Source organism: Lepidochelys kempii, chromosome 18 (assembly GCF_965140265.1).
Source record: "Lepidochelys kempii isolate rLepKem1 chromosome 18, rLepKem1.hap2, whole genome shotgun sequence".
NCBI classification, from domain to species: Eukaryota; Metazoa; Chordata; order Testudines; family Cheloniidae; genus Lepidochelys; species Lepidochelys kempii.
Window position 1 is genome coordinate 14,864,045 of NC_133273.1, and position 24,102 is coordinate 14,888,146.

Below are 24,102 nucleotides of genomic sequence, written 5' to 3' on the forward strand. Positions count from 1 at the left end.
AGGGTTTGAGCCTGTCCCCACTGAAGCCAATGGCAAGGCTCCCACTGGCCACAGGATCAGACCCTTCGAGCGCAGTGCTCAGACAGGGTACGTTTTGTAGTTTAAATGGGCCCGGAGCGAGACAGAGGCTACGTGAGGACAGACAGATGCTCTCTAGGCCCTATGCCAATCTTTGTCGGCTGAGTCTCTGTAACCCTTGTTCATGCTAGTCTCAGAGCCCTGCCAACTACAACTGTGTTAATACACAGCGGCGTCTATCGTCATTTCCCTGTGCAGCACAGAGGAGGGTTTTCTCTTGTCTGGGGTGGGAGATGGACGAGGCTGTAACTAACGAGCAATACTCAGGACTTGCAGTGTGCACGACCCGCAGTTCAGAGGTGCTGAGCACCCTCACCATCCATTGTTGTTAGTGGGTGCTCAGAGCACTCTGCTCCTCTAATTGCCTGGCTAGGTACCGCCTGATGTTTTCCCGAATACTACAAAAGCGTCATTCAAACAAATGCCTCCCCCCGTCCCCGGCCCCCCAAGCCCTCCAGCAGTGGCCCCCAGACGCTGCAGTCTCACTGTTGCATGCCGCAGTGGCTGGATCATTGGCAGATAATACAGGTTCAATAGGGGCTGTTGGGTGTGGGATAGTACCCTGATTTTACACATGGAGAAAATGAGGCCCAGCGAGGTGAAATGAACTTGCCCATGCTGCCCCAGAGGCTGCGAACTCCAGGAGCTCCTGGCTCAGGCTCCTCGACTGTGGTGCCTCTAACTAAAGCACAACCTACAGCACTCGAGAAAATGGCTCTGTCCACGCAGGGCTGAGATGGATCCTACGGCTACATCTGCAGAAGTGAACCTGCTCTCCCCGGGGCAGAGCCAGCATGCTGCAGTGGAGTTTCCGGCTGCTTTCCCCACGGCTATGACAGCAAGGAGCTGTTTCAAACATCCAGAGTGGGAGTGTGGCAGCGATCCAGTTTGAGCATGGGCTTGGCACGTGGGATTCTGACCTTTGTGGGGATGGGACCTTGGACAGAGGAAGGGAATGCCAAGCCATACGGGAGATATGCGAGAGCCATGCAGCCCCCAGGAAGGTCCAGAGGACAGACTGATTGTACTAGGCAATAAAGCGTATTATTGGGTGTTCCCTGTCACACCCACAGAGCAGCCAGCATGCATTATCTTTCCTCTTGGGGCGTCCCCTGCCCCACTTTGCCTATAAAAGCCTGAAATCAACGTTTTTTGCATCACACACCAAAATGAAGCTGACGAAGGAGAAGAGGGAGCGCTCTGACACCTGCAGGGGCAGGAAGGGGGTGAGTTTACCTGGCTCTTTCTGGATGATATGGTGAAGGCTGCAGAAAAGTTTCACTGGGGAAAATGGGGGTGGGGGAGAGAAAAGGGAAGCTGGTTAGCAGTCCCAAAACTGATGCTCGTGGGCTATTATGGTTACAGACCTATTTGTGTCTGAGGCTGTGTTGTCTAGTGGTTAGGATGCCGGAATTGGGAGACCTCGGATCTATTCCAGGTTCTGCAACTGACCTGCTGTGTGAGCCCTTGGCAAGTCATGTTTGCCTCTCTGTGCCTCCCTTGCTTTGTCTGTCTTGTCTGTTTAGACAGTAAACGTTTAGGGGCAGGGACTGTGTCTCACTGTGCATTTGTACAGCACCAAGCACAGTGGAGCCCTGATCTCATTTGGAGCCTCTAGACACTGCTATAATACTGGAGATGGGGTGGCATGGGGCTGGGAGCCAGGAACTCCTAATCCCACCTCTGAAACTGACTCACTGCGTAACCTGGGGCAGTCACACAACCTCTCGGCATCTCTGTTTTGCATGGACGTGGCTGAGACATCTGAAGAAGCTGAGTGTGAACAGTAGGGAAACTAGGTTTCAGAGTAACAGCCGTGTTAGTCTGTATTCACAAAAAGAAAAGGAGTACTTGTGGCACCTTAGAGACTAACCAATTTATTTGAGCATAAGCTTTTGTGAGCTACAGCTCACTTCATCGGATGCATACTGTGGAAAGTGTAGAAGATCTTTTTATATACACACAAAACATGAAAAAATACCTCCTCCCACCCACTTTCCTGCTGGTAATAGCTTATCTAAAGTGATCACTCTCCTTACAATGTGTATGATAATCAAGGTGGGCCATTTCCAGCACAAATCCAGGTTTTCTCACACACACACCCCCACACACACACACAAACCCACTCTCCTGCTGGTAACAGCTTATCTAAAGTGACCATGCTCCTTACAATGTGTATGATAATCAAGGTGGGCCATTTCCAGCACAAATCCAAGGTTTAACAAGAACGTCTGAGGAGGCAGGGGGTAGGAAAAAACAAGGGGAAATAGGTTACCTTGCATAATGACTTAGCCACTCCCAGTCTCTATTCAAGCCTAAATTAATTGTATCAAATTTGCAAATGAATTCCAATTCAACAGTTTCTTGCTGGAGTCTGGATTTGAAGTTTTTTTGTTGTAATATCACAACTTTCATGTCGGTGATTGCGTGACCAGAGAGATTGAAGTGTTCTCCGACTGGTTTATGAATGTTATAATTCTTGACATCTGATTTGTGTCCATTTATTCTTTTACGTAGAGACTGTCCAGTTTGACCAACGTACATGGCAGAGGGGCATTTTTGGCACATGATGGCATATATCACATTGGTGGATGTGCCGGTGAATGAGCCTCCGATAGTGTGGCTGATGTTATTAGGCCCTGTGATGGTGTCCCTGAATAGATATGTGGGCACAGTTGGCAACGGACTTTGTTGCAAGGATAGGTTCCTGGGCTAGTGGTTCTGTTGTGTGGTATGTGGTTGCTGGTGAGTATTTGCTTCAGGTTGGGGGGCTGTCTGTAGGCAAGGACTGGCCTGTCTCCCAAGATTTGTGAGAGTGTTGGGTCATCCTTCAGGATAGGTTGTAGATCCTTAAGAATGCGTTGGAGGGGTTTTAGTTGGGGGCTGAAGGTGACGGCTAGTGGCGTTCTGTTATTTTCTTTGTTAGGCCTGTCCTGTAGTAGATGACTTCTGGGAACTCTTCTGGTTCTATCAATCTGTTTCTTCACTTCCGCAGGTGGCTACTGTAGTTGTAAGAATGCTTGATAGAGATCTTGTAGGTGTTTGTCTCTGTCTGAGGGGTTGGAGCAAATGCAGTTGTATCGCAGAGCTTGGCTGTAGACGATGGATCATGTGGTGTGGTCAGGGTGAAAGCTGGAGGCATGTAGGTAGGAATAGCGGTCGGTAGGTTTCCAGTATAGGATGGTGTTTATGTGATCATCATTTATTAGCACTGTAGTGTCCAGGAAGTGGATCTCTTGTGTGGACTGGACCAGGCTGAGGTTGATGGTGGGATGGAAATTGTTGAAATCATGGTGGAATTCCTCAAGGGCTTCTTTTCCATGGGTCCAGATGATGAAGATGTCATCAATATAGCGCAAGTAGAGTAGGGGCTTTAGGGGACGAGAGCTGAGGAAGCGTTGATCTAAGTCAGCCATAAAAATGTTGGCATACTGTGGGGCCATGCGGGTACCCATAGCAGTGCCGCTGATCTGAAGGTATACATTGTTCCCAAATGTGAAATAGTTATGGGTAAGGACAAAGTCACAAAGTTCAGCCACCAGGTTAGCCGTGACATTATCAGGGATAGTGTTCTTGACGGCTTGTAGTCCATCTTTGTGTGGAATGTTGGTGTAGAGGGCTTCTACATCCATAGTGGCCAGGATGGTGTTATCAGGAAGATCATCGATGGATTGTAGTTTCCTCAGGAAGTCAGCGGTGTCTTGAAGGTAGCTGGGAGTGCTGGTAGCATAGGGCCTGAGGAGGGAGTCTACATAGCCAGACAATCCTGCTGTCAGGGTGCCAATGCCTGAGATGATGGGGCGCCCAGGATTTCCAGGTTTATGGATCTTGGGTAGTAGATACAATATCCCAGGTTGGGGCTCCAGGGGTGTGTCTGTGCGGATTTGATCTTGTGCTTTTTCAGGGAGTTTCTTGAGTAAATGTTGTAGTTTCTTTTGGTAACTCTCAGTGGGATCAGAGGGTAATGGCTTGTAGAAAGTGGTGTTGGAGAGCTGCCGAGCAGCCGCTTGTTCATATTCCGACCTATTCATAATGACAACAGCACCTCCTTTGTCAGCCTTTTGGATTATGATGTCAGAGTTGTTTCTGAGGCTGTGGATAGCATTGTGTTCCGCACGGCTGAGGTTATGGGGCAAGTGATGCTGCTTTTCCACAATTTCAGCCCGTGCACGTCGGCGGAAGCACTCTATGTAGAAGTCCAGTCTGCTGTTTTGACCTTCAGGAGGAGTCCACTTAGAATCCTTCTCTTTGTAGTGTTGGTAGGGAGGTCTCTGTGGATTAGTATGTTGTTCAGAGGTATGTTGGAAATATTCCTTGAGTCGGAGACGTCGAAAATAGGATTCTAGGTCACCACAGAACTGTATCATGTTCATGGGGGTGGAGGGGCAGAAGGAGAGGCCCCGAGATAGGACAGCTGCTTCTGCTGGGCTGAGAGTATAGTTGGATAGGTTAACAATATTGCTGGGTGGGTTGAGGGAACCATTGCTGTGGCCCCTTGTGGCATGTAGTAGTTTAGAAAGTTTAGTGTCCTTTTTCTTTTGTAGAGAAGCAAACTACTGGCTACTCTGGAGAAATCCTCCAGTTAGAGAGGCTGAACAAGTTCTCTGCGCTAGAATAGATGGGCTGAGGCTCTGAGCCATTAAGCCTAATAGTAGCTGGAGAAAACAACCTATGGCTGAATGGAAATATGATTTGATTGCCCACAGGAAACAACAGAGTGATTTAGAGAGCTCTAAAAGGCAGCACTGTTTGCAGCACAGCTGGCTCCAGCTTGAGAAGTCAGGAGCAACCAGGAATACTTTGGACTGTTGTTAGTGGCTGGTGTCTCCAAGGGCTCTGTGCCCACAAACAACGTTCATGTTCAGGCCCTGCACAAGCCAGTTATTTCTCCCCTCTGTGCAACTGCAAAGCCCGGCTCCTACAGGGCACGATTTGACGTCCGTGGAAAGGTTCCAAATGAGTTTAATAGCAGCTGGAATGGGGCCCATAAGCAGCTTGATTCGGAAATGCTGATGGCAGAACCACCATGAGAAAGAAAATAGAGCAACTGCGAGGGGAAGAGATGTTTATTCATTCTGCAAAATTTTATGATCTTTATTTTGGCTATTGGCATCTATTTGACTTCAACGACCAATTGATACTCTAGAGAAAGAGTGTTTGCATTGAAGCTTCAAATAAGGGAAAAATCAAGCAGAATAAAGTGAGTTGTAGTGTAAACAATCTATCAGACGTTCCTTTTACACTAAAAAGAAACACAAGGCCAGGAGCCCAATTTTTTTAGTGTCTTTTGCTTTAACGAATGTCCTGAGTTTTTTATATATATGCGCACACAAAGAGAAACACCCCAATGCTATTTCCACCCATGTAACTGCTCTTCTTTCTTGCAGAAAATGACACTTCTGCTCGCAGGTGTAACGCTGGTGTCCACCTTTGGATCGTCTTTCCAGTATGGTTACAATGTCTCCGTGATCAACGCTCCAGCTGTGGTAGGTTGAGTTGGGGTGCAGGAAACAGCCTAGAAAGTGCGGGGGATGGGGGCCACAAACAAGTGGCAGACTAGTAACAGTGGAGTGTGCACGCATGCACATTTATATGCAGAGTCTAGGCTTTCTGAACTCCCTCTGCCTTGGGATTACTGTGGCGCCAAGAAAAAAGAACAGGAGGACTCGTGGCACCTTAGAGACTAACGAATTTATTTGAGCATGAGCTTTCATGGGCTACAGCTCACTTCATCAGATGCATACTGTGGAAAATACAGAAGATGTTTTTATACACACAGACCATGAAAAAATGGGTGTTACCATACACACTGTAAAGAGAGTGATCAGTTAAGGTGATCTATTACCAGCAGGAGAGAAGAAAAACCTTTTGTAGTGATAATCAAGATGGGCCATTTCCAGCAGCTGACAAGAACGTGTGAGGAACAGTAGGGGGGAAAAATAAACCTGGGGAAATAGATTTACTTTGTGTAATGACACATCCACTCCCAGTCTTTATTCAAGCCTAATTTAATGGTGTCCAGTTTGCAAATTAATTCTAATTCAGCAGTCTCTCGTTGGAGTCTCGTTTCTGAAGTTTTTTTATTGTAATATTGCCACTTGTAGGTCTGTAAAGTGACCAAAGAGATTGAACTGTTTTCCAACTGATTTTTGAATGTTATAATTCTTGACGTCTGATTTGTGTCCATTTATTCTTTTACTTAGAGACTGTCCGGTTTGGCCAATGTACATGGCAGGGGGGCATTGCTGGCACATGATGGCATATATCACATTGGTGCCAAGGAATCCCCCAAGGGAGAAGAAGTGCCCTAACTGTTTCCTCTCTCTGTCTCGTGTGTTCTTAGCATGCAGTGATCGTGGTCTGTAGGCATGAAATATAACTTCGGGATACCACTGAATTTGGCTCTGTTCTTTTCATCCTAGGCTTTGCTTGCTAACACTTGATTCCTGCTCCTCTTCCTTTCTGAATGTATTTTTCTTGATGCCCTTTCCTTTCGAAACCTCATAACCCACTCTATATGAATTCTAACTCCACAAGCCATCTGGCTAGTGTGGAATTCTCCCTGTGCACATATACTGGACAGCTGTAGAGATGGAAAGAACATAATGAAGCACAGTCCTGAAATCCTTAATCAGGGAAAGCTGAGAGGGCTGGACCACGGGTAAGATCCCATCCTGGGCTTCTGGCATCCATCTTTTGGCATTTCTCTACAAAACTAGTTGTCCCATAACACTGTATTATGGCTATCCTTGTCTTCATGAACAAGTAGACTTTGTTCCCAAGGACTGAAATTTTGGATCCATCTGTGACCCCAACTTCCTTTTTCCTCCAAATCTACCAGTCACCATCCTCCAGTGTACTGCCAAAATTCATCTTCAGGTGGACTCTCCCTCTGCTCTGTGTGCTAACATACCCACTTCCTGGCTTGACTATTGCACTTCCTCCTTTTATGATCTTCCTAAAATCCTGCTTTCTAAAGCCAAGTTCAGCCTCACTGAGGAATGGGACCTTTATCTCCCCCAGATCGTTTGCTGGTCTCCTATTTATCTATGCATGTCTTCCCTGTGATCCTGCCCGGGTAGCACTTATCATGGGATGCCAGGGTTACATTTCCCTGTGCCCTGTCTCTTTAAGGCTGTGCCCTTTCTCCGTATAAGTGTGTCTACGCTGCACCTGGGAGGTGTAATTCCAGCTCCCGCAGGCATATCCACACTAGCTCTGACTGAGGTTGCACACTAAAAACAACGGCCTAATCACAGCAGCACAAACAGTGGGAGGGGCTAGCCATGCAGCTACAATCCCATCTGAGACCCTAGGTACATACTTGGCCTGGTAGCCCCTCCCACCACTCTACTGTAGGTTTCTTTAACCTTCTGTTGTATTTTTCTTAAAACAAATCTTCCTCTTTCACCAAGAAATTGTTCAATGGAGTTTTACACTGTTTGGTCCCCTGCTGCTTTTATAACCTGAATAACCGTGTTTGTCATTTTCCCCCCTGCCAAGCCTATTAAGTCTGTTTTTTGTATCTTTTCTAGTTCATGCAAGAGTTTTACAATCAAACCTACTTTGATAGGAAGGGCATCCCAATGGAGAGTAGCTTCCAAATGCTGCTCTGGTCTCTCACGGTGTCTATGTTCCCACTCGGAGGCTTCTTTGGGTCCCTTATGGTCGGCCCTCTGGTGAACCAATGTGGCAGGTGAGTGACAGAGGCACCATAAGATGGACGGTCTGTAGTCCATTCAGAAGCCATTTGTTGTGGTTTGAATCAAGGTCTTCTCATGAGTCCATCTGATTCAGTATCCTACCATAGCCACCCTCCACATTATGCCACCGGACCAATGTTTGCCACTTGGATCAGAGACGAATCCACCCTCCCACATCTGCAGAACAACCCATCTGGTTGCACTGTGGACGGATTGGACATGACCATACTGCAGACATGATACTGAGCCAGATGTATCATTTGCTATGCCAAGGCCTATAGTCTTTACACTCTTAGCCCCTATCTTATTATTAATTTTTAAGCAGCTTAGTTTATCTAAGGCACTTTTGGTTAGATCCCATTGTAGCTTTTTATGTCTCTGGTGAGCCCTTCCCCACTGTTCTCGTCTCAGCTACTTGCTTTCCTGTGTTAAATGCAGGAAAAATCCTCCAGAGGAGAGCGAGGATAGTTGAGAGGGAGGACAAGCTTGTGGTTGAAGTACTGGACTGGGTTCAGTTCCTAGTTCTGCCACAGGCATCCTGAGCAACCTTGGATAAGACACTCAACCTCTTTGTGCCTTAGTTCCCTACCTGCGAAGTGGGATAATATTTCCTTTGTCTGTCACGCCTATCTAAATTCTAAACTCTTTGGGGCTGCAGTTGTGTCCGGCTATGTGTTTGTACAGCACCTAGTGCACCTGAGCCCCATCTCAGTTGGGGCCTTTAGGCAATACGACAGTACAAATAATGATGATGATAAGCCAGAACTGTCACCCTCTCGATCTCTCTGTAGAAAGGGCACTTTGCTGATAAATAACATCTTCTCCATTGTCCCTGCCATTCTCATGGGAACCTCCAAGGTGGCAAAGACCTTTGAGGTGATCATCCTCTCACGAATCATCGTGGGAATATGTGCAGGTGAGTGAAAGGCGGTACGCAGGGGTAGGACAAAGGGGTAGGATTTTCTGGGCCAGGTTGGAGCGTGTGTCATAGCGGGTTGGTTTGCGAGGAGTATATTGTAGGGACAGTACCTGCTGCAGTACAATGCAGTGTCTCCATGTCTGTCTCAGTCTGTGCTGTGTGCAGAGTGGGTGTGGTTCCCGGTAAACGAAGGAGACCAGGCTGGAACTTGAGCTCCATGGAAGTCTGTAAATGTAGTTGTTTTCTTTAATAAATGTATACTGTTTAAGAAAGACTGTGGTTCCATATGTCATGACAGCCGCGGCCTTGCTGGTGATGACTCATTTCTCAGTAACCGTGTGCTCTCTGTGTAACAATATCTGCTCCAGTCAGCCTCTGACAAAATACATCCCAAGCCATGAGGGCTCACTCCAAAACTTTTCAGGGCAATTAGTTGATCAGGAGGCTTATAAAGGAGGGAAAGGGTCTCTCTCTCTTACAGACCATATGAACAGCCTCATTTGGGTGCTTAGTACTTGTGACAACTTGCTCCTCTGGAAGTGGAAGAGGAAACTGCTGTTTCCACTAGACTCGTTTTGAAAGCCCAAAGCAGAAGCTGGGTTTGTTCAGAGCAGGGGCAGCAGGCTGAATGGCTCAGGTCATATTGAGAATCACTTGGCTGCCCCCTGCTGGCGGTTTTTGCCCTGCTGGGAGAAAGATGCTTCCTTCGAGAAATTGGCTGCATCAGAGCCCTGAGCCTTTTGTCAGCAGTGGTTGGGGTCTTCGGTTGGCTTAGGCAGTGCTGTGCTATTGAGTTGCTGAGGGGGCCCAAACCAAAACTGTCACCCCAAAACTTGGGACCCAAATTTTTCAGCTTGAGCCCATTCTGTCATTTTGTTTTAAATGCTCCAAACTCCTCAGCTTAATTAAATACTTCATTTTTAGCTGGATCTCTTCTAGCTATAACCCTGTCAGGAGAGACCTGGTTACAATCAGGCTTAAAGCTGTGGTGTAGACAAGACCTAACTGTGTCCCTGTAATGGGGTTGAAACCTTGGGCAGTTCAGAATCCTAACCCCATTATGGGCACGTGATTAGTCCTATGATGCTAACCCATGCTGTAACCAGGTACCCTAACTTGGCCCGAGCCCTAGTATAGATGGGGCCTCAGAGCTTAGACAAACAGCCCATTTCTGTGTCCGTGAATTGGGTGCCATGGGCAGGGGTTGGCCCTGGAGAGCGACCGCCTTGTCTATCCACGGAATGGATACAGTGTGGGAAGCAACAGTGCAAGTGTCCCCGCCTTGGAATACCAGCTGCCGGGGCAAGAGGGAAATTCGAGCTCATTGCTAGAATGGTCCCATTCGACCTTTGGCCTTTCTACTGAGGCTGACCAATAAAGATGCCAGCTGAGGTGATGGACTTTGTACCATGGACACCTTCAGACTAGGAATGGAGGTGATGCCACCTACTCTTTTATTCTAAGCTCAGACGGAGGGAGAAGAATGTCCTTGGCTCCCTTCACACAGGCCAAAGTGGTCATCCGGTGGCAATAAGCTTTCAGCCACTGCCAGCCTCGGCTAGCTGTGAACCTGGGATATAGCAGCGGAAAGCAAGCTCCAGGCTCCAGTGCCATCCAGCCCCTTGTCACAAGGAGGTCAGCTGTTATCATCAGAAAAAATACCTTGGTCAAGCCCCTGAACGTCCATGTGTTACAGCAACCGCTCACATCCTAGAGCAGGACTAATCTCTCTCTCTCTTCACCTAGGCCTGTCCTCCAATGTTGTTCCCATGTACCTGGGAGAGATGTCCCCCAAAAACCTGAGAGGTGCGGTCGGGGTGATGCCCCAGCTCTTCATCACCATTGGCATCCTTGTAGCTCAGATCCTTGGTCTTACTAACATCCTTGGAACCCGTGAAGGTAAAGCCACAGTCTGAGGAGGAGGGTCTCTGACTGCGCCTCAGTGGATGAGCTCTCTCACTGGGCACCTTGTTATCTGTTTGTCTGTTGCAGGCTGGCCAGTATTATTAGGGCTAACTGGGATCCCTGCAGTTGTGGAACTCTTCCTGTTGCCCTTCTTTCCTGAGAGTCCCAGGTACCTACTGATACAGAAGGGCAATGAAGAACAAGCCAGGCAAGGTACAGCCACGGCTGCTTAGCACTGCTAGCAAGAGAAGTAGGAGAAGGACCAGGGGCATGGATTTGAAACTAGGTCTCCATTCATAAACAAACTAGGGAAATGCAACTTAGGTGGAGCTACTATAAGGTGGGTGCAGAACTGGTTGGAAAACCATTCCCAGAGAGTAGTTCTTAGTGGTTTACAGTCAAACTGGAAGGGCATAATGAGTGGGTCCCACAGCAATGGGTCAGGTGGTTCTGTTCCATATCTTCATCAATGATTTAGATAATGACAGAGAGAGGACGCTTTTATAGTGTTTGTGGATGATACCAAGCTGGGAGGGGCTGCAAGAGCTTTGGATTAAAATTCACAATGATCTGGACAAACTGGAGAAATGCTCTGAAGTAAAAAGGATGAAATTCAATAAGGACAAATACAAAATACTCCACTTAGGAAGGAACAGTCAATTGCACACATACAAAATGGGAAATGTCTGCCTGGAAAGGAGTATGGGGGAAAGGGATCTGGGGGTCATGGTGGATCACAAGCTAAATATGAGTCAACAGTGTAACACTGTAGCAAAAAAAAACAAACATCATTCTGGGATGAATTAGCAGTAGCATTATAAGCAAGACACGAGAAGCAATTCTTCCGCTCTACTCCATGCTGATAAGGCCTCAGCTGGAAAATTGCATCCAGTTCTGGGTGCCACATTTCAGGAAAGAGGTGGACAAATTGGAAAAAGTCCAGAGAAGAAAAACAAAAATGATTAAAGGTCTAGAAAACATGGCCTATGAGGGAAGATTGAAAAAATTTTGGTTTATTTAGTCTGGAGAAGAGAAGACTGTGGGGAGACATGATACCAGTTGACAAGTACATGAAGGGTTGTTTCAAGGAGGAAGGAAAAAAATTGTTCTCGTTAACCTCTGAGGATAGGGTAAGAAGTAATGGGCTTAAATTGCAGCAATGGAAGTTTAGATTGGACGTTAGGAAAAACTTCCTAACAGTCAGGGTAGTTAAGCACTGGAATAAATTGCCCAGGGAGGTTGTGGAATCTCCGTCACTGGGGATTTTTAAGAGCAGATTAGACAAACACCTGTCAGGTATGGTCTAGATAATACTTAGTCCTGCCCTGAGTGCAGGGGACTGGACTAGAAGATCTCTCGAGGTCCCTGCCAGTCCTTCACTTCTATGATTCCCTGATATATGGGAATATGCTATGGGGAAACATCCTGAACCAAAAGTCAGGTCAGGCTGAATTAAGCTCCTGGTGCGACCCTTTTATACCTGGCAAACAGTAGGTCATTTATGCTTCCCTGTACAGCAAGTACATATAACTCCAGTTTTACGCGATAGGGCTGAAATGGGAACAGAGAGAGGATAACGGATTTGCTGAGAGTAAGAAAAATGGTCAGTGGCAGAGTCAGGAGTTCCGGCTCCCCTCAGTTCCTTGCTCTCACCACAAGAACACAAACTACTTAACTCTGATGGCAAGAAGATGGGTTGGAGCTCTCAGAACTCTCGTTAGAAACCTGGGCCTCATAATCAAGTGCAGGATAGAAGTGCTTTTTCGTGAGGGGAACTCTGGTCCCCTTCTCATTGTTCCTTTGTTGGCTCATATGGACGAAGGACCCCGTGGCCCTCTGGTCCCCCCTCCAGTCCTATGGCTGTTGCTGGTTGCTTTATGTTTCCCACAGTGCAGAAGTGGCCAAGACTGCTCTGCTGCTCCTGGGGTATCTCAGTTCCCCCTCTAGTTTCTGTAACTCCAGCCTCCTCCCCCGAGCTGAGATTACATGGAAATCCAACTTCCCCTTCCCTCCTCCCATCCAGCTCTGAAGAGGCTGAGAGGCTGGGATGACGTGGATGATGAGATCGAAGAGATGCGTCAGGAAGACCAGTCAGAAAAGTTGGAAGGTCGTCTGTCCGTGTTCAACCTCTGCACCTTCCAGGCCCTGCGGTGGCAGCTCATCTCCATCATTGTCATGATGATGGGCCAGCAGCTTTCTGGAGTTAATGCGGTAGGTGAGAGAACACCCGGGAAGATCGTCGGGTGGACTAGGAGAGGACCTGAGTTCTTAGGCAAGAGTGGCACCGCAGTGTTGACACAGATACGAGAACCCATTCCAGATGGGCACAAAACCCCAGTCTAGACCTTGGGATATGAGATTGGTCCCATGCCACGAAGTCTGGATCAGCATCTGACTGTTTAGGAGGGTTCTGCCCAGGGGTCTCAGGTTTGGAAGTTTATGGAGAAAGAAACCAGACACAACAGCTGGAGCCAGATGTGGCTGTCTCCAAAGTTTGAGAGAGTTCAGATCTTGGATTTGCGTTTGGCTGCTTTTACAGCCTGGAGTTGCCCAAGTCAGAGCCTCCCCTTCCCCCCATCTATGAATGGCTAAGTATAACCGCAGGTATGGTTTGATTGCAGATATTCTACTATACAGACAAAATCTTTGAGTCTGCAGGTGTGAATAAAAACGACGTGCAGTATGTCACCGTGGGGATAGGTGCAGTCAATGTGTTCATGACTTGTGTAGCGGTAAGTTTCTCCCACTGCCCTACAGGTTCTAATTCCCCCACTGCCCACTTTTAATCCCCCCATGGCCCACCTCTCTGGCCCCTTTATACCATTACCATTAACACAACTGCCCCTTCCCACATTTAGAGGAAAAGTCCCCTAGTGCTCAAGTCATACTAAACAGAGAGGCAAATTGTTTCCTTAAACTCATGCCATGTAATAGTGGGCATATGCTGGGTTACACCAATGCATGCCATTTCAACTTTCTTTGGGGAAATGGCAGGATCTACTTAGCTTCCTCACCAGGTCTTTTCTTGCTGCTCATGCTAGTGCACTCTCTGTCCTTGCAGCTGCTGTGTTACTGTAACGGATGGGTATAATGGCATCTCTGCCCTGGGAGATTGTGGATATGGTTCCATGGCCTTGGAGGCAACAGGCCTGCCCATGTGTCTATGAATCACTGATTGCTAGTGACACCCCTGATGCTAGGGTGGAGAAAAAATTCTTCAACTCAGACAGGTGATTGGGCTCTGAGAATGCATAGGCAGCCATGAGAAAAGAAAGGTGTCTTTTTTAACTGGTGCAATGAATAGGGCCTGGTACCAGGAGACCTGCGGTTCTATTCTCAGGTCTGCAAGAGGCTCACTGTGTGACTTTGAGCAAATCATTTGACTGCTCTGTGCCTCAGTTTTCCCTATCTGTGAAACACTGGTAATGATGCTTATCCACCCTTGTGAAGTGCTTTGACATCTGTGGATGAAGAGCACAGTATAAATGCTGCAGTGCCCCTCATGGGAGAGAAGAGACAGGACTTGGCTGGAATCCTTCTTGAGGCTGCTGGACCCCAGCGCATCTTGTGGTTCTGTCTGCCTCGGACTGACTAGCACAGCTTGGTCTGTCCAGTGTCAGTGCACAGGGTCTCCCTAAATCCTGGCCTGGATTAGGCAGTCATGGTAGGGACTGCTGACTGCCCTACAAGTGTGCTAAGCATCTGCAGAGGGGGTTCCCCCAGCTTTCACGGTTTCTATTTTATTTCCAATCCACACGTTACTGGTAATACTGAACTTTCCCTAATGGAACAGCCCCTTGGAATGTACAAAATATAAACTTCTCTATATGTTTGTTTGGTGTTGGTGTTTTGTTTTGTTTTTGTTGTGATTCTTTTTTTGGACCCATCCTCTAGAATTTGCTGGACAATTATCCCCCTGCTGTTGACTTCCCACAGGCTTTTATAAAAAACCCTATAGCAAGGGGATCTTGTTCTCTATTAAATTCTAGAGGCTTTTAGAGTAATTCCTGGAGAACCCTAGGACACTTATATAGAACCCTGTTGGCTTCCTTGTCCTTAAATTCTAGTGGACTCTTCCCTGCAGAACTGCAAAGCGCTAGGTTCCTCAGAACACCCTGCCCCTAACAGCTGACAGCCCCCTGCCCACTTTCTCCTCTCAGGACAAAGAATGCTGGGTTCCCTTGGTGCCCCCTTTCTCACCCTCTTGTGTTGTGTCCCTCAGGTTTTCATCATTGAGTCCCTGGGGAGGAGACTTCTGCTTCTCGCTGGCTTTGGGATCTGCTGTATATCCTGTGCTATATTAACAATGGCCCTCAACCTCCAGGTACGTACCCGGATGGCTTAGGTGATAGTCTCTGTCTGTCTGTGGACCCTCTAGGGGATGTGGGCAGGGTCACTCTTTCCAGAGCTAACCGGGAGAATACGCAAGGCCTCCCAGTACAAACCACAGTGGGAAGCAGCAACCCTGCTGGGAAAGAGCAGGACTTCCATTAATTACATGGTTGGGTTAGCAGTGAGTGCACTCAGAGCTGAATTTGGTTGCTTCTCCCTCCCTCCCTCTAAGTTCTTCTGACCGTTGCCCACGGTGTGCATCTCTGGTAGTGCCCCTTGGGGCTGCTTATAGGAAGTGAGGTTCCAGCTGAAGCTGTAAACTTAGGCCAGTTAGTGATGCTGTCTGACCCATCCCCTTCACGATCTCAGCCAGACACCCTGGGGTATACAGCGTCTCACAGTCTGCTTGCAAACGGCGCCTTGACTTTGCTGGCCACTTTAGTAGAGAACTGACTGTAATTCAGTGATTGAATTCCCCACAGGCCACTGTCTCCTGGATGCAGTACCTCAGCATAGCCTGCGTCATCGCCTATATCATTGGACATGCTATCGGAGCTAGTAAGTGTGCCCAGGATGGTAAAACAAAGACATAAACTTTAAACAGCAACTTGGGCTGATGCAGAGATGAGCTGGTGTGTTTCTGCTTGGCCGTGTGACTTCGCAGTAACGATACAGATCTGATTGTTACCAGCTAGGCTGCACGCATGGTCCAGGGACCAGGGCTTTCTTCCCCAGACACGCAGGCCCCTTCTCATGCCAGCTAAAGGAGGGGTGTCTGAGTGTATCGGTAAGAGAAGGATGTGATCTTCTATTTTCAAGAGGCTCTATAAAGACACAGTCTTACTGGTGTCTGAGACATGCCCAATAAATTTTGGAGCAAAACCCTCCTTGGAGGGTGAGTCACACCAGTTTAATCTGAATGGTGCTTTCTTGCATTTATATGCTCCACGTGGAGCAAAAGGCAGCTGCCCCCTAAGAGCCAAATTCTGACCTGGCTGTGCCATGAAGTGGGTGGGTGCAGCATGTGCATAGTCGTGGAGGCTTTGTCCTGGATCTGCACCTCCTGACAGATGTGCTGCCCCACTACAGCAGAGGTGCCCTGCATTCGTTCACAGGAGGAGCCCTGCGGAGCAATTCCCAACACTGCAGTATACTGTCTCTTAAGCTCCTGCAAGGGTTTCGCTGGCTAGTGGAAACTGCCATCCCCCCGACCCTTTCCTCATCTATGTGCATAGCGGGACTGGCTCAGGAATGCCGGCTGCAGACAGGAGACTCTCAGTGCAGAGTGACCGAGTTTCTGCAGCCGTGTGTTTGTGAGTGAGCTGCAAGATCTTTTCTTCCCTCTGTCTAAGTTATCTCTGCCTTGGCTGTAAACACTTAGAATCATAGAATATCAGGGTTGGAAGGGACCTCAGGAGGTCATCTAGTCCAACCCCCTGCTCAAAGCAGGACCAATCCCCAATTAAATCATCCCAGCCAGGGCTTTGTCAAGCCTGACCTTAAAAACTTCTGAGGAAGGAGATTCTACCACCTCCCTAGGTAACGCATTACAGTGTTTCACCACCCTCATAGTGAAAAAGTTTTTCCTAATATCCAACCTAAACCTCCCCCACTGCAACTTGAGACCATTACTCCTTGTCCTGTCCTCTTCTACCATTGAGAATAGTCTAGAACCATCCTCTCTGGAACCACCTCTCAGGTAGTTGAAAGCAGCTATCAAATCCCCCCTCATTCTTCTCTTCTGCAGACTAAACAATCCCAGTTCCCTCAGCCTCTCCTCATAAGTCATGTGTTCCAGACCCCTAATCATTTTTGTTGCCCTTTGCTGGACTCTCTCCAATTTATCCACATCCTTCTTGTAGTGTGAGGCCCAAAACTGGACACAGTACTCCAGATGAGGCCTCACCAATGTCGAATAGAGGGGAACGATCACGTCCCTCGATCTGCTCGCTGTGCCCCTACTTATACATCCCAAAATGCCATTGGCCTTCTTGGCAACAAGGGCACACTGCTGACTCATATCCATCTTCTCGTCCACTGTCACCCCTAGGTCCTTTTCCGCAGAACTGCTGCCTAGCCATTCGGTCCCTAGTCTGTAGCTGTGCATTGGGTTCTTCCGTCCTAAGTGCAGGACCCTGCACTTATCCTTATTGAACCTCATCAGATTTCTTTTGGCCCAATCCTCCAATTTGTCTAGGTCCCTCTGTATCCTATCCCTGCCCTCCAGTGTATCTACCACTCCTCCCAGTTTAGTATCATCCACAAATTTGCTGAGAGTGCAATCCACACCATCCTCCAGATCATTTATGAAGATATTGAACAAAACCGGCCCCAGGACCAACCCCTGGGGCACTCCACTTGACACCGGCTGCCAACTAGACATGGAGCCATTGATCACTACCCGTTGAGCCCGACAATCTAGCCAACTTTCTACCCACCTTATAGTACATTCATCCAGCCCATACTTCTTTAACTTGCTGACAAGTTACTAGCTTCTCAGCCAGGGAATGATTGCCCAGCCCTTTCCCCGTTTTCTTTTGATCCGGATGTAATTTGATAAATCAGTGGGTTATTCAGGGCTGCACGGGGCAGGGGAGGAGAGGGAGCAAAATCTGAAACTGAGGCCACTCCTCCTCCCCTGAAACTTAGGCTGCAGGTGGGTCAGGAGTTGGAGAATGAGCCTGGCCCACACTCACCTTGCAGCAGCGGCTCCTGGGCCCAGCTCCCCGCTCCAGGCATTCCGGCCTAGCACGCAAAGTTGCAGGGCCACTCCGGTTTGTCCCAGCCGCCCCTCTGATGGGACAGGGAGATGGCCAGGCCAAGTCTGAGTGAGTGGGGTTGTTACCCGGTGGACTGGCTCAGCACCCTCAGCGGCTGGGCCAAACCAGATTGGAGCCACCCCATGCGCCACATCACAAACACCTTCAAATTCCACAGGTTTGGGGGTCCTCTCAAACAGAGGGGCTGGGGGAAACTGCCCCCCTCTGCCAATTATGGGTGGCAGTGGGCTTCTTATCTTAGATTGCCATTCAGGGAGCTTTGCCCCTCCTGCCCCAACCAGGAATTTCCCCAATGGTCAGTTTCTTTCGCAGAGACAGCAGCAACTGTTACGACAGCCAGCTGTCCTCAAGGAAGCCAGTTTGCCCCATCAGAGATCTCCGGTGCGATTGCTGTGTGTGTTGACATGCTTGAGCACTGCTGAAAACAGCAGTGTCGATGTGGCAGCCCAGCTGGGCATATAGGGATTTTCTCAAGGGAGAGGCAGGTTGTTGCTGGATACCAGTTTGAGATTGACATAGGCACATGGTGACGTGTTGGAAGAAGTCAGGCCTTCTGGGGAAGGGGGGGTCCTTAGGTAAGATAGATACGAGAGCAGGCTCTTTCTTGTTTTAAAATCCTTTTCATCTTCCTCGGTGTACCCACTGTGAGGACAAACAGTTTGGTTTAAGAAGGCTGTTGGATCACTGGATAACACGGGTTACAGGCTCCCAGAGCTCTGTCACACCTGCTGGGTAGGCTCTGTGGATACGCAGGGGGCTGTAATCCAGGGCCCAGTCTAGCAGTGGGAGAATTGCGGAATTCCGCCCTAGGTAAGGTAAAGGCAGGAGGCCTGACAGCTGAGGGGTGCGCTCAGAGACGAGCGGGGGACAGAGGTGCAGCTAGCCTCAGGACCACGACAATGGCTAGTTACAGTCATTCCATTCTGCTTTTTCCATCTCTTCCTGTAGTTAGTTTATCCAGGGACTTGTAACCACGAGTGCCTTAGAAACCATCGCCTTCTATTGTACATTCAGTCCCGCGCCTTCTAAGGATTTGGGCGAGGGAAATGCCTCTTAAAATGTTCAGACTCTTCTTTCTCTTCAAGGTCCAATCCCCTCTGTGATGATAACTGAAATGTTCCTGCAGTCATCCCGGCCTGCGGCCTTCATGGTGGGTGGATCTGTGCATTGGCTCTGCAACTTTACGGTTGGGCTCGTCTTCCTTTACATGGTGGTGAGTGCGGAGCGATCTCCAGAGTCTCACGGGGGTTTGTCACCTGAGGTTAGAAGCACCCTCCTGCCCGGGGGGGATGGTCTTAAAGGGGAACACTGGCCCTTTTTTACTCTTAACACTTCAAAGTCCCCAGTTAGTCCCAGAATGCATGGGTGGAGGATTAACTATAAAGGGCCAGAACCTCATCTGATGTAAATCAGCATTGCTTTATTGACTTCAATGTCTGCTGAGGATCTGGCCCCCAGTATATCTTCGCTCCTCTTTCGGGCCCTTGCCTAGTGCTGAATTGAAAGTTTACAAAAATCTTCCAGAGGATTCCGTGGTGGGGAGTAGATGTTTCAAGGGAAATTAAAGATATTTATAGTCTTTCACCTCTGGGTCACTGGTTCAAAGCCAGCCCAAGTCAGCAGTGACCCAAGCTATTGATATCTGACAACCTCTACCACCTCAGAACTGGGGGTATTTTCCACTCACTTTGCATGGATATGAAATGTGGATAGATAAAACTCTCAGCCCCACTTCTTCCCCCCTACTTGCTGGCAGTCTCAGGAGAAATGGGGGAGAGATTTCTTGAGCATTTTAAGGTGCTCAGGTATCAAAGTGGCAAGTACGATGTAAATGCTTAGCCAGACAGGATTAACAGCCTATTCTGATGCTTACTGAAGCCAACAGAAAGACTCCCACTGACTTCAGTGAGCATTGGATTGGGCCCAGAATGGGCCATGGAGATGAAACTTCTCCCTGTGAGAAACGATCCCTCTAGCTCAGCATGGACATGCATTGGCATGACTGTGTGGGCAGGTTGTACTGCGATGGTGCCCGACCTGCCCTGCCTTGTATCTTCTTTCACATCTGTGCAAAGTGGGCGTAAAACCACTACCACCTTAGAACTGGGGGTGTTTACCACTCACCTTGCATGGGTGTGAATGAACAACCCAACGTGCAAGACACCAGGATCAGGTCCACATCCCAGGCTGTGCCGGTTCTGTGACAAAACACAGGCCTTTAGTCCCTAGGGCTGTGAATCCAGCACCTCGACTATCTTCACATGGTTACAATTAAATAAGGGTCTATGCTGCTGCCTTTTTTACAGCTGCTGCAGAGTTTTGCATTTCCAAACTATGTGACACAGGCCCTGTAGAGCCTCCATCTTATCATAACTGGCATCCTCTACATGTTCCCTGACTCCTTCCCCTCTGGTTTTCATTCCTCCAGAAAGGGCTTGAAGCCTATTGCTTCCTTGTCTTCTGTGCCATCTGCCTGGTCGCCGTCATTTACATCTTCATCATTGTCCCCGAAACCAAGGGCAAAACCTTCATGGAGATCAATCAGAGCATGGCCAAGAGGAACAAGGTAGAAATCCAGATGGACAAACAAAAGCTGAATGATTTCCAGCCTGCCTCAGAGACACCGAAGAAGAAGGAAGAAGCACACTCAGCCAGTGTGCTCTGATCCAGTCCAGCGTCCCGACTGACACAGTGATGACCAGGTTTCAGAGTAACAGCCGTGTTAGTCTGTCTTTGCAAAAAGAAAAGGAGTACTTGTGGCACCTTAGAGACTAACCAATTTATTTGAGCATGAGCTTTCGTGAGCCACAGCTCACTTCATCGGATGCATACCGTGGAAACTGCAGTAGACATTATATACACACAGAGACCATGAAACAATACCCCCTCCCACCCCACTGTCCTGCTGGTAATAGCTTATCTAAAGTGATCATCAAGTTGGGCCATTTCCAGCACAAATCCAGGTTTTCTCACCCCCCCCTACCCCCATACACACACAAACTCACTCTCCTGCTTGTAATAGCTCATCCAAAGTGACCACTCTCCCTACAATGTGCATGGTAATCAAGGTGGGTCATTTCCAGCACAGATCCAGGCTTTCTCACACACCCCCCCCCCGGGAACACACACACACACACATAAACTCACTCTCCTGCTGGCAATAGCTCATCCAAACTGACCACTCTCCAAGTTTAAATCCAAGTTTAACCAGAACGTCTGGGGGGTGGGGGTAGGAAAAAGCAAGGGGAAATAGGCTACCTTGCATAATGACTTAGCCACTCCCAGTCTCTATTCAAGCCTAAGTTTCATAGATTCATAGATATTTAGGTCAGAAGGGACCATTATGATCATCTAGTCTGACCTCCTGCACAATGCAGGCCACAGAATTTCACCCACCACTCCTGCAAAAAAAACCTCACACCTATATCTGTGCAATTGAAGTCCTCAAATGCGAAGGACATCACTTTGTCCAGTGACGAGTTAATTGTATCAAATTTGCAAATGAATTCCAATTGAGCAGTTTCTTGCTGGAGTCTGGATTTGAAGTTTTTTTGTTATAAGATAGTGACCTTCTTGTCGGTGATTGCGTGACCAGAGAGATTGAAGTGTTTTCCGACTGGTTTATGAATGTTATAATTCTTGACATCTGGTTTGTGTCCATTTATTCTTTTACGTAGAGACTGTCCAGTTTGACCAATGTACATGGCAGAGGGGCATTTTTGGCACATGATGGCATATATCACATTGGTGGATGTGCAGGTGAACGAGCCTCCGATAGTGTGGCTGATGTTATTAGGCCCTGTGATGGTGTCCCCTGAATAGATATGTGGGCACAGTTGGCAACAGGCTTTGTTGCAAGGATAGGTTCCTGGGCTAGTGGTTCTGTTGTGTAGTATGTGGTTGTTGGTGAGTATTTGCTTCAGGTTGGGGGGCTGTCTGTAAGCGAGGACTGGTCTGTCTCCCAAGATTTGTGAGAGTTTTGGGTCATCCTTCAGGATAGGTTGTAGATCCTTAATAATGAGTTGGAGGGGTTTTAGTTGGGGGCTGAAGGTGACGACTAGTGGCGTTCTGTTATTTTCTTTATTAGGCCTGTCCTGTAGTAGGTGACTTCTGGGAACTCTTCTGGTTCTATCAATCTGTTTCTTCACTTCCGCAGGTGGGTACTGTAGTTGTAAGAAAGCTTGATAGAGATCTTGTAGGTGTTTGTCTCTGTCTGAGGGGTTGGAGCAAATGATGTGATGACCAGCAAGTGATGACCAGGGTTTCTCTTCAGTGAGGGAGCAGCTTCCTGACTGGACCTTTGCTTTTTCATTCAAAACTTTGTCTGCATGTCTCCCACAGTGGGGGAGCATCCAAAGAAGCCAGAGAGTAGAGTCCGCACTAGCTGCTCCCTGCCAGCACTAGCGTGAATGTTGGTGGTAATGTTTGGGTTTAGAAAATTAATCTCCTTTCTCTTCATTCACAGCTTGAGCTAACTGTGGGCCCTAACTCTCAGCCAGCAAAAAATTGTCACTTAATGCTTAAGTAGCATGTCCAAAGTGCTCTGCAAACTCATCCAAATTCTGGAGAGGCGGGTATCGCTGTCCCTGTCTTACAGATAAGGAAACTGAGGCCGTGAAATTTGCAGAGCCAGGATTAGATCCCACAAGGGCCTACCTTCCAGCCCTGCTCTGGCCAGTAGACTGTGCTGTCTGTTGGTGGATGTAGGCTGCAAATTCAATGGGTGCAACGTAACTCTGGTGTAATTCCGGTACGAAACAAAACAAAACAAAAAAATACCAAGAGCATGGTACAATGAATGCTCTGGGGCTGGTAGGGAGTAGGTCAGTGAGGGGCCCTGGCTCACCCTCAGGACCTGCTCTATGCAGCTGACTTAGGGTCTGTCCAGCAGCAAGAGAGACCCCGCCTGGGATGCAGTGTGGGAGACGACTCCATTCAGCATCCAGACCTGGCTGTGCGGAGGTGGGATAGCTCTCACCATAAGCCTAACACCCTGCCCCTGCGTTCCTGCTGCCTGGAAACCGGGACATGTAGGGGTATTGCCCCGGTGCTCCCTCTGGCAGATTTGACTCTTCGGGCCTCTGTAGCATCACACAACATCATGCAGCAATGTGGCCGGGAACAGTGCCACCGTGACACAGGGTCCAAGCCATGGTGCCATGCATGACTTCTCAGCAATGGAGCAAATGCAGGTCCTCGCCCTCCCTCCCTCTGCTACTCTGGGTGTTTTTGCACCCCTGATCAGCACCCTTGATCTCAGTGGGTGCTGTTGAACCCATGAACCCCCACTAAAGCTGCCCCTGGTGCTGCCTGTCCGGTTAACTATCCCTAATGCAGTTTCTGTCACACATAGCAGGGCTGGGACAAACCAGCTTGGAGCTAACTAGACCCCTCCCAGGTCAGTGCTAAGCAAGCAGGCTGTGAGCCCCTGTGAGCACTTTCTGGCTTTCGTCATCGCTGGAAGTATTGTCCCATTCCACCATTCAAGCCAATGTTGCCTAAAGAGCCACCCAAGTGTTGGAGACCCCAGGGCATGGCCACTAGTTAAGTCGAGGGGATGGAAGGCCATAAGGGTCGAGGAAGTCTCCCTGCTGAAGGCCTAAGGCCTTCTTGTCAACCCCCCTTAATAGAACTCAGGCCTGGCTGGTTTGAGTAACCTCTTTTGCTCTTAAAACAATGTTGCTGTTGTAGATAATGCCTCATAGTGTAAGGTTTGCTGACGCCAAGTTAAAGATAACCGGAGAGACAGCTACAAGGCCAGACAGGATGTGCTGGTTGTTTAAGTTGCTAGGAATGCTTGTTAGAGGTTGCAGGAAATAAACATTGTTGTAACCCATATAAGGAAGGCAGAGTATTTGTGCAAAGCTTTGACTGGCTGATGTGTAGTGCAGTAGCATTAAGGAATATAAAAGTGTGTGTAATGACCTGCTCTGGTGTGCAGGATTTGAGATTTCTCTCCCTGTACCTTTCTTTGGAATTCCAAATAAACTTTTCTGCTTCTCCACTCCGTTGTGTTTATTGGATGGCGCACACCGGGCAACGAACCCCTGCTGTTGTTTTGCCTGTGGGCACTGGGTGCCGGCAACAGCTTTTGGCGTCCCTGGGTGGGCGTGAGGCTGCAATTTAGCCTTGCCCGGATCCCTTCCGGCTGTCGAGGATTGCAGCGACAACCGACGCCCAGCGTGCACCGGTGAGTTCATCAGGGGCCTCGGAGGAGACGCAGTTTGATCGACCCCAGAGGGCACGACGGTGCAATGCACTCACACAGTGGAGAAGTACCGAGGGTGACGGTGGGAGGAACCGGTCCTTCAGATAAGGTAGGAACTTTGTGAAATCCGGATTGTGCTCTCTGTTTGAACTTGGGGACGCCCAGAGTTACCCTGTA

General features: G+C 48.5%; 1 protein-coding gene across 2 annotated transcripts; it reads left to right on the forward strand.

Annotated features, from left to right (window-relative positions):
- The first annotated feature begins 1,069 nt into the window (after nucleotides 1-1,069).
- LOC140900096 (solute carrier family 2, facilitated glucose transporter member 5-like) lies at nucleotides 1,070-23,721 on the forward strand. 2 transcript variants are annotated; one of them, XM_073316713.1, is made up of 12 exons: nucleotides 1,070-1,304; nucleotides 5,466-5,564; nucleotides 7,614-7,774; nucleotides 8,573-8,697; nucleotides 10,447-10,599; nucleotides 10,693-10,818; nucleotides 12,629-12,816; nucleotides 13,227-13,337; nucleotides 14,828-14,929; nucleotides 15,420-15,495; nucleotides 18,803-18,930; nucleotides 20,146-23,721. In XM_073316713.1, the coding sequence occupies exons 1-12, from the start codon at nucleotides 1,248-1,250 to the stop codon at nucleotides 20,380-20,382; spliced, it is 1,563 nt and encodes a 520-aa protein (XP_073172814.1). In that variant the 5' UTR covers nucleotides 1,070-1,247; the 3' UTR covers nucleotides 20,383-23,721. The 2 variants fall into 2 exon arrangements, with proteins under 2 accessions (XP_073172814.1, XP_073172815.1); XM_073316714.1 differs by lacking the exons at nucleotides 1,070-1,304; nucleotides 5,466-5,564 and having other exon boundaries at nucleotides 7,746-7,774; nucleotides 8,640-8,697.
- Nucleotides 23,722-24,102: the final 381 nt, after the last annotated feature.

Coding starts and splice junctions, on each gene's coding strand:
- LOC140900096 (XM_073316713.1), top strand. CDS start 1,248: ATGAAGCTGACGAAGGAGAAGAGGGAGCGCTCTGACACCTGCAGGGGC. Junction 1,305..5,465: donor CCTGCAGGGGCAGGAAGGGG/GTGAGTTTACCT, acceptor TCTTTCTTGCAG/AAAATGACACTTCTGCTCGC. Junction 10,600..10,692: donor CATCCTTGGAACCCGTGAAG/GTAAAGCCACAG, acceptor TGTCTGTTGCAG/GCTGGCCAGTATTATTAGGG.